Below are 9,947 nucleotides of genomic sequence, written 5' to 3'. Positions count from 1 at the left end.
AATCACTCAATGTACACGTATGAATTTTACAAATTTTAGAAAAATATTACGTTAAAAATTAACAAGAATCGTTGTCGACAGAGGAATACGCTTTAATATATAAGCTTTCCTTAATATTTACTATCACGTAACTTTAAATTTATACAGCGATTAAAGGAAAGAATACGTTTTGTAAATTTGTCTAAACGATTTATTTACAAACGTTTAACTCTTTGGCGGTAAAATACTTCACTGATGCGGATTGGTTCATTGTGCGATAAAGGAATATTAAGTGAATGGATTTGTACAAGATAACTTAGCTGCCATACTAAAAAATTAAGCTCCCAATAAAAGAAAAAAAAATATTACCAGGCTTTAAGAAGAAAAGGTAGTTTTAAATGACAATCTATTATTATTATTTTCTTTCTCTTAATTAATAAACTCAAAAAATACTAGACTGATTTCAAACATTCTTTTTACCAGGAGAAAACTAAGTAAAATAGGCTATATTTTACCGGCTAAAAACCGACCAGCCCAAAATCGTTTTGTCCACGTAAGTGAAGTTCCGAGCGGAAAGTAATGATGTATAATTATTAAACAAATACATCTTTTTTTGGGCTTCGAAAAGTATAAATTTAGAAAATAACAATTTTTCTAACTACGCACACAAAATAATGTCAAGCTTATTTGTTGAAACAAGGTGATAGGCAAAATAATTTTATAATATGGTAGCACTGCTGTGAGAGTATGAGACATGGAGCTTGGAGAGAGAGACATTATTAGCCAATAGCACAGTCGTGTACATGTCGTGTATAAGACCGTGGCCAATAGAAATCATGACATATTATTTCGTTCAACTACGTTCCAACCATGTTCCAACCTTCCCCATTCAATGCAATGTTCGCGCTTTGACTCATTCTTATCAGTTAGGGATAGATGGAAAAAATATATCGTATCGATATTTTTAGACACTATCGATATATACAGAGTAAAAAGTATCGATATTTTGATTATTATTTTGATACTTGAAAAATTGAACGTGATTAGTGGGAAAATTGTCAAAATACTCAAATGTTATTTTGTTTGTTAATAAAATACACATTAAAATATTATATGTATAATAAAATTAATAATATTGGTCAAATTAAGAGTGAAAACAATGATTTCTTAGATAAATCAATATTCATCAGATATTGATATCAGAAACAACCTTTCTTTGATAATTATATTTTCCTGTGAATCTGCAAAAATAATGAAATTATCTGGCACAGCAAAGTTTACAGCTAAAGTAAGACTTTCAGACGCTACCCAGAGAGCTTGACACATTAAGTAAATCGTCAAATACCACTTGCTGCAATAATTTATATACTTCTTTTTCTTGATTACGTTAATGGCATTCTATCACGGTCAACACAGGTCGGGAAACTACAGTGGTACGTCGTGGTGAGGGTACGTTGGCTTAGTGGTTAAAAGCCGCCAGAGGCATGACGATCGCTTGGTTGCTGTACAACGAAGACAGAATAGCATACTGTCTCTTTTTCTATCACATTTCACGCATTTATGTTTCAAAATATAACTAATTACAATGAAAAGTCAGTCAATATAACCAAAACAATGAAACGTCACTCAATATATCCAATTACAATGAAGCATCACTACCATACCACGTGACCGCACCAAGCGATAGTAGTGACGTACAGCAGCGTTGAAACGAACACATAGTTAAGACATTATCGTACTGATCTTTCACGATTGAAATTGGGTTTAGTGTTCTGACCTGTGTATAAGACCGTGCTTTCAATAGTGCCAAATCAGAACAGATAATGTCGCCAATATCACGTAGAATTAAACTATACAACAAGTTACACTAATTGTGTCTGTCACTGTCACAGACTGCATTCAACCTGCAAAGGGATACTCTGCGTATAGTTATTTACGATATTACAATAATATGTGAACTATATAAATAATGCAATATATAATAAGGCGTTAACGTAAATCGAATTTGATAATCAAAAATAAATATCGAATATCATTATTTCGAGATTAAAAGTATCGACGATAGCTATTGATTGTTTTCTAAAAATATCGATATTTGTAATATCTATTATCTACATTTCTTGCTCGTCCCTTAATCACAATTCACATTTCTCATTCACAATCAGTCAATCGCGTACCACCGGCTACAGTAGTCGACTGCGAGGGTCACTACGAATCGCCGGCGTTTTTAGGGTTTCAAACTAATAAACTACATTGAACTTCGTATTTTCTGGTTATTCGTATATAAATTTTGCCCGTGAAAGTGCAAAGTTTAAGTAGTGCTACTCTTAATCACAGTTTCTTACTTCAATTGAACTTATTTTGAGGTACAGTATACGTACGGTGCAGTTTGGAAAAATTTCTTCTCATCGATCAGGCATATTGACTGTACACGTGTAGTGTATACGTGGTATACATCATCTTTTCCTATAAATAGCACGATCTCATTCAGAAAATATAATTGGTAATTGCCTGACAAGTAACCGGTTGTGTTCATTCCCTTATGATATCGTTCCCTAGACGATTATACAAATCTATGGTGCTACTGATAGAACTGCGTAGTAAATTTAAAAATAAAGTCGATTTTAGGAAAATAATATATGATAAAAATAACTATTACTAACATTAGGTATACTAGAACAATATTCTTTACCAAATTTATGAAATTTTAAACCCATAATTTTTTTTATTTGAATTATTTAAGTATAATCTTAGAATTAATAAGTATTTCTAATTACACCTACTTGAACTTCTAAAGCGAAAATTGAAGTAACATAATCATCAAATTAAAATAACACCTTTCTTAAATATTTTCTGTTTTAAGTTACAGATAGCATGTTTAGCACAGCATAGCATGTTTTTGATGTGAAAATAATAATATTAATTTTACATGCTTATAATTTATCAGTTCATAACTATTTGTTATTAATCTTCAACCTGTAATATCCCACTACTGCGCATAGTCCTCTCCCTCTGTAGGAGAAAGATCAGAGCGAAAAATATATAGCGTTAAATCTAAGCGGATTTATTTTAAAAACTGTTTATATTTTATTATCTTTTTTGGTTTTACTATATTACAAACAGACAAGAAAATACATGTTCTGGCTGAACTAGTCAGCCCTCTTTTCACGCATAATGGACCACCTTTGCGTCTAAATGCGGAAAACCGAGCCCATTACAATACAATAATACATGTTCTAAACTCATACTCGTAAATATATTAGAAGCAATAGTAGCTACGTATTACGGACAGCTTAAGTATAAAATAAAACAAACAAGGAAATAAAATAAAACAATCTTAAAAAAAATTCACTTCTGCCTGTAATATCGCACTACTGGGCATAGTCCTCTCCCCATGTAGGAGAAGGATTAGAGCTTAATCCACCACGCTGCTCCAATGCGGGTTGGTGGATATATTCGCTACTATGAGTAACAATCGCTATCAGGTGTACATGATAACAACCGGGACCGATGGGTTAACGTGCTCTCCGAGGCACGGTGGGACGACCCTCCAGGACTGCAAAAACACTATTTGTTATACAACAATATAATATTAACAATGATTAAGTCATTAGGGCTTGAAAACTCAGCATTTCCTTAAGAAGAGGTTGTTGTTGCATTTTTCACTTCATCTACTGTCAAAAATAAATTATCAATCATATTAAATTTGACATGTCATATTAACCTTGATAGAGCAAATTGATATTTGTAATCATGTATCTAAATTATGTTTCCATCTCCATAGAAACGCTATTTAGGTACTCAGCTAAATTTTTGTTACGCTTCAGCCTGTAATATCCCACTGCTGGGCATAGGCCTCTTTCTCCATGTAGGACAAGGATCAGAGCTTAATCCACCATGCTGTTCCAATGCTGGTTGTCGGAAACTTTTATGGCTGATGTAGTAACTTGAACCTCCTCTAGATAACATTCCTCATTCCCTAGATTCAGAAAGTTGATAGGTTTCAAATGTATGAGCCACTGTATTAAAATTCTGGTTCATAATTTTTTTTTTTCGCTACTTAAGAACTAAATATTTGCAGATAGTTATAGTATAAATCATGTCTGCGTAGAATAGTGCCGAGAATGCTGGCAGCATTTCCCCATTGGCTATGCCGATTCTCTGGGCAACAAATGCATCAGCTCTCTCGTCACCAGTGGAGGCAATGATACGATAAAATCTATACTAATATTATAAAGCTGAAGAGTTTGTCTGTTTGTTTGAATGAGCTAATCTCAGGAACTATTGGCCCGATTTGAAAAATTCTTTCAGAGTTAGATAGCCCATTTATCGAGGAAGAATTTAAGCAATATATCATCACGCTAACATCAATAGGAGCAGAGCACCAATGAAAGATGTTTCAAAATCGGGGAGTTTTTTTTCAAGTAACTATTCCACGCAGATGAAGTCATGGGCAGAAGCTAATAGATCATAAAATTGATTAGCTAAAGTGCTTAATTTGCTTCTGATCTTATAATATTTTGTATATAATAAAACATAATAAACTAATATTCTATGAAATGGTTTGCATGCCTCATATTGTTATTATTCACATGTATTTAAATGCTAAAAAGCAAGAAATATTATTGAATTAATATTATGATATTATTATTTCCCCAATTCGTTTAATAGTTAATAAAACTAAAAATACAAGTGTTCGACAAACAAGTATTTAAGACCAATACGATAATACATATTAGAGATGCCACGAATATTCGGCAATTATTCGGTATTCGGCTATTCGGCCTCTTTTTTTCGCTATTCGGTATTCGGCCGAATATAGTTAACCATTTGGCCGAATACCGAATAGCATTTTTTTTATTTTCTACTACCTAACTGTTTTTCCGCGACTTCGCGTAAATTATAGCCCATGTCCTTTCTAAGGCTCTAGAGTATCTGTGTACCAAATTTCATTTAAATCGGTTCAGCAGTTTGGGCGTGAAATCGTGATTTACTTTCTTATTTATGATAAAATACAGTAAGGATTACCAAATAAATTATAAAAATAGTCAAAATATTTCTCACAAATATATTTATTTAACCAAAAAAGAACTAACAAATTAATATTTAAAATCTACCAGTGGTAAGAAACAAACACAACAAACAACCTGCCAGTTTATTGTCTTCACTATAAATTTCATAAAAGTTCCAAATAGGCGATTTCTTATAAATGGATTCATCTAACTGGAATGGATATTTCTTATGGTAATCAATCACATTAAATGTTATATCGTAGTATACAGTACGTACGATGCACCAACGACCAACAAATAAAGCAGGTTGTAACACGACCGCGAAGTACGTATTACTTCAGCGATGCAAGTTTCGTACGGTGACGAGTTGTGTCTTGTCGCCCGCGAAAAGTACTAAGTGTGGCCGAATATTCGGCTGCCGAATGTTCGGCGCTTCGGCCAAGAGCCTCGCCGAACATTCGGTATTCGGTATTCGGCCAAATTACTATTCGTGGCATCTCTAATACATATATTTAATCCCTTATAATACTTTGAAAGATTTAAGCAAACTTTAATTTTTTTTTATTTAATTTATCTTTTTAGAATAAAATCTTCATTTAAACATTTTTATTTAATCAGCATAATTAAATACATATCTATAAAAGTGTTTAATTTTACTGTGAAATACATCAGCTGTTTTAAATGTATGCAGGCTCTACTTTCCAATGTTAAATTATTATTTATTATTTGATTCTAAATTTTTTCACAAAAGAAGTCTTATATATCTGATAAACCTGGAGCCAATTTGTGTCTGAACTGTACCTTTGTAACAGATCATAAGTGGCTAACTGTATAGAAAATTAAAAAAAATTAAAAACCTTTTTTTTTGTCAATTTAATTATTCTAATGAATAGTTTGCATCATGTGGCATTTTGTTGAAATTTAGATACTTACTATAAAAAATCAATTTCCAAAGTCCAGGAAACCCTTTTATATCAGTTGACTACATCCACTTATTAACCCGCCTTGTTATAAAAAAAAATGAAAACTCGCAAGTAAAATATAGCAGAAAATATTAGTATATTTTACTACTATTTTATTTAGTTAGTTCAGCATATTGCAGTCCACTGCTGGATGTAGGCTTGTCCAAGTTCATACCAGACATTTTGGTTTTACACAATCCTCATCTAGCCTACACCGGCAATCTTATGTAGACGTTACGTTTTATTTAGTAGGTTTTAATTATATTTAACATACTATAAAGCGGATGGGCATATGATATAACAGATGTCTAAAAATAAATATAAATTGAGGCGAGTTAAACCAATAACTCTGCCTTAGTCTCAAAGTCTCGTAAAAATAATATAATGGAACCTATTTTTACAATTTTTACTTAAACTACTTTACTTTACTTTTTTTACTTAGAGTAAAAAATTGAATATTTTTATTTGCCAGGTATGGAGTGGGAAGGGCCGCCCAAGCAAGGCTTGTACGACCCTCAGAACGAGCACGAGGCTTGCGGCGTTGGTTTTGTTGTTGCTATCGACGGGAAACGTTCTCATAAAGTGAGTAACTTGATCTATTATATTATGATAACACGTCCTTGTAACATAAACTGAGACTTGATAAACAATCTTAAAATAGTTCAATGTGCTGTCTTGTGTTATTTTTACTTGATCGGTTGCCGTTAAAACTCTCTGACGTATGACGGTATCTATTTTATATTTTATTTTTTCATCATCGAAATTATGGAATATTTTATTCGGTACCAGTAAATCTAAAAATTTTAGTTACATACATACAATAAAAATTGTTAGTACATTTATTGGGGTGAAACAGGTCCTAACGGCCTATTCTTTCTCCTGTTGTAAATATTCGTAACTTATGTGGAGGATAAATTTTATCCACAACCGGTGAAACTGGCCCGACATGTTTTAAAACTTCTCAATTAGGTAGGTACATCAAAATACGATGAACTGAAATCTACGTATCTAAATCAACATTAAGATGCGGAAAAAAGTTAGTTTGTTGATTTGATTTATTTTTATGATAGTTATTCCGTATGCTGTACGAAGCTTGTAAATTAAAAATCGTTAACGCAAAAATGCGTAAAACTACGACACGTAGTGTTTAATTTGTTTAAAGCTATGTAGCTTTTATATTTACAAAGTTTAACAATGAAATAATTTCAGAAAAGACATTGTAATTCTTGAAATGTTATGAAGCTCGATAGCTTAACCTCTATTTTGGTCTAAGGTCAAAGTCAAGGTTTTGAAATTAAATCGTCACCTTGAAAGCTAGAATAGAATGTTTATAAAAGATATTTCAACTCTTTTTTGTTTATCTATATTTTAACCTATGACTGAGTCCATTATTTTGTGTTCCCCTCCTGTCTTAAATTTATGACGTTTCAAACGTTACTTTTAGGGACGTATATTAAAATTAAACACGCGATATTTCAAGTTGGTAAAAAACTTAATATACTTTTGCCTTTTTTATCGATTACAATATCAAAAGATGATAAACAATTTATTGTGAAATACATATTAAGATACACAATTATCAATAAGCTTAGGCGCCATCCATAAATTACGCCACAAATTTCACGATTTTTTTTCTTCCCCGTCCTTGTCACAGATGGTCAAATTTATAAGAATCCCTTCCTATCAAGTGTGATGTCATATTTTGCATTTTTGCACGTCAGTTTCGACATCATTTAACTGACTCCAAAAAAGGAGTAGGCTATGTTTAATACACTTAGATATATTATAATTAGATGTGATATCACAATATTCGGGCCTCTCCCCACCCTTGTCATACAATGTCACACTTCGTAGACTCCCTAGACCCTCGCCCCCCCTTAAAGCTTGACGTAATTTATAGATAGCCCCTTATTATTTTTATTGATTTATTGATATAACTAAAATTTTTATGACAGATATTCAGAAAAAATAATTGATTGATAACATTGATTGCACGTATTCGTTTTTACACGTTTTTATTTTTATTTTATATATACCTATAATATAATATTAGGTATATCCCTTACTGAACTGTAGTTTTATTTAAAATTAAACTATGTAGGTTATTCTAATTCCAAAATTGTGTCAAATCGTTTTCATAAAAAAAAAATAACTCAGTTTGGAAATATATTTGTATATTGAATATATAAAAATAATACATGCATTAACAAGAAGTTATTAAAGATAAATAATATAATATAACATAGCCTTATAACTCATAACTGCCACGAACAAGTTACGCGAGTAAAACAGCATACGCAGCTAGTATGCACTAATCATACGTATTGCTATTAGCACACTTGACATTGAAACAACAAGATCGGTGACGTACCGACATTACTGATAATGAAATATCGATACAAGTGCTCATAACATCTACGTCATATTTAACCCGCATGGCGTTTGACATGGATTTGGTCCGTTACGTCCGAACATGCTTCACATGAAGAAATAGCAGATAATTTATGATAACTAAAATAGCATGCCTTTTGTTTGACAGCTTAATTAATGTCTCCATAATTATGATAAATGTGTAATTTAATTTGTGTACTTATCTCGTTTATGAAAGTCTTGTCATTCTACCAGATGAACAACAATTTCAAATGAGTTTGTTTAGTTTACTTCTTTGCTTCGATGTCCTTTAGCGTAGCTGTATAGCCTATAATCCTATTTAAGGATTTCTAAATAAAATATTATTTATATAATATTAGAAGCGCTAGGTTTACATACAAATAAACGTCTGTTTTTAATATCACATTTCTAATTTTGTCACAAAATATTAAATAAGAAATCTGAACATTCTCGTAGGTACAAACTCGTAGATGGATAATATTGACTTAAATATGCGATCTTTATTTTCGGGACTTAAAGCATATCTTGTAGTTTTAACGATTAACATTCGTTTACACGGAAGATAAAAAAACAGCAATACTAGCCATAATCGTTGTAGATTTCCCAATCATTTTATTGTACATGAATGTCCCTTAAACATATATTTTTTTTTGTTATCTCGTATAGATCGTTCGAGATGCAGAAACTCTCGCAAAACGTATGGAACATCGTGGCGCCTGCGCATGCGACAACGATACCGGCGACGGCGCCGGAGTTCTGACAGCTATACCGCATCAATTCTACTGCGCTCAGCTTAGGTAAGTACACAAACAAATATACAACTTCAAATAAAGGCAGCTAAAATGAAAATAAAACCACTTGATAGTTAGGAATAATACGCGGTATTAAGCTATTATATTCAATTTTAAGGAAAACATATTTAAAATGTTTCGAACATCCGAAAATGGGAATCATAACATAATTGATAAGAAATGAAAACTAGAAAAACCTTGAATTTTTTCATTTTACGCGATCAACTCGTGATTCGCATAAATAGAAGCTAATGAATAATAAATAGTTCTAATAGACACGAATTTTAGTGGCGATGTATGTGAAACTGTCAAACTGGTCAGAATCTTATACTTGGGTAAATGAAATTTCTAGAAAATATTGGAACGTTGCCAAATACACGTAAAGGCAACAATGGGATCACTTTACTTGGCATTCCACCAACGAGTACCGCTTGACGGAACTCGACCGTCAGCTGTAGCTGGAGGATGCACTGAATTGGTTGTACCGCGTATTATTTTATCGTACGTGACATTGCATATTTTATGAAAAACATATTAAGCTTTAACTAATCAACCTATAAAACCAACTCCTCAATTACTCTTTTAAATAAGTCAAATGTTAGGATTATTTGTGATTTAAAAGATACAGAAGCAAATATTGATATATTATAAAATAATAGTCATTATTAAGCTCAGACTGAAAATTAGGAAGATTTTAGGCATGAAACTAGTTTAATATCAGAAAAGAAGTTTAGGTTTTACTAATATGGGTAACCCTTTGTTTTAGGGTTAGCGATTGCCGGCTGTCTATTACCCAAATTGAGGAATATATC

The 9,947-nt window shown here is 32.0% G+C and overlaps 1 protein-coding gene across 2 annotated transcripts; it reads left to right on the top strand.

The window, feature by feature from the left end:
• The first annotated feature begins 2,131 nt into the window (after window positions 1-2,131).
• LOC123654184 (ferredoxin-dependent glutamate synthase 1-like) lies at window positions 2,132-9,206 on the top strand. 2 transcript variants are annotated; one of them, XR_006743203.1, is made up of 3 exons: window positions 2,132-2,345; window positions 6,426-6,535; window positions 9,011-9,206. XR_006743203.1 is itself a non-coding variant. In XM_045590107.1 (2 exons), the coding sequence occupies exons 1-2, from the start codon at window positions 6,428-6,430 to the stop codon at window positions 9,143-9,145; spliced, it is 243 nt and encodes an 80-aa protein (XP_045446063.1). In that variant the 5' UTR covers window positions 6,382-6,427; the 3' UTR covers window positions 9,146-9,206. The 2 variants fall into 2 exon arrangements, 1 of the variants encoding a protein (XP_045446063.1); XM_045590107.1 differs by lacking the exon at window positions 2,132-2,345 and having other exon boundaries at window positions 6,382-6,535.
• The last annotated feature ends 741 nt before the right edge of the window (window positions 9,207-9,947 follow it).

This window comes from Melitaea cinxia, chromosome 6, assembly GCF_905220565.1.
Source record: "Melitaea cinxia chromosome 6, ilMelCinx1.1, whole genome shotgun sequence".
In the NCBI taxonomy this organism is placed as follows: domain Eukaryota; kingdom Metazoa; phylum Arthropoda; class Insecta; order Lepidoptera; family Nymphalidae; genus Melitaea; species Melitaea cinxia.
The sequence above is the reverse complement of the archived record's forward strand: the minus strand, read 5'-3'. Positions and strand labels throughout refer to the sequence as shown.

Bases quoted from the DNA above. Each gene is read 5' to 3' on its own strand.
- LOC123654184 (XM_045590107.1), top strand. From the start codon at position 6,428: ATGGAGTGGGAAGGGCCGCCCAAGCAAGGCTTGTACGACCCTCAGAAC. The intron at 6,536-9,010 runs GTGAGTAACTTG...TATCTCGTATAG, and splicing joins ACGGGAAACGTTCTCATAAA to ATCGTTCGAGATGCAGAAAC.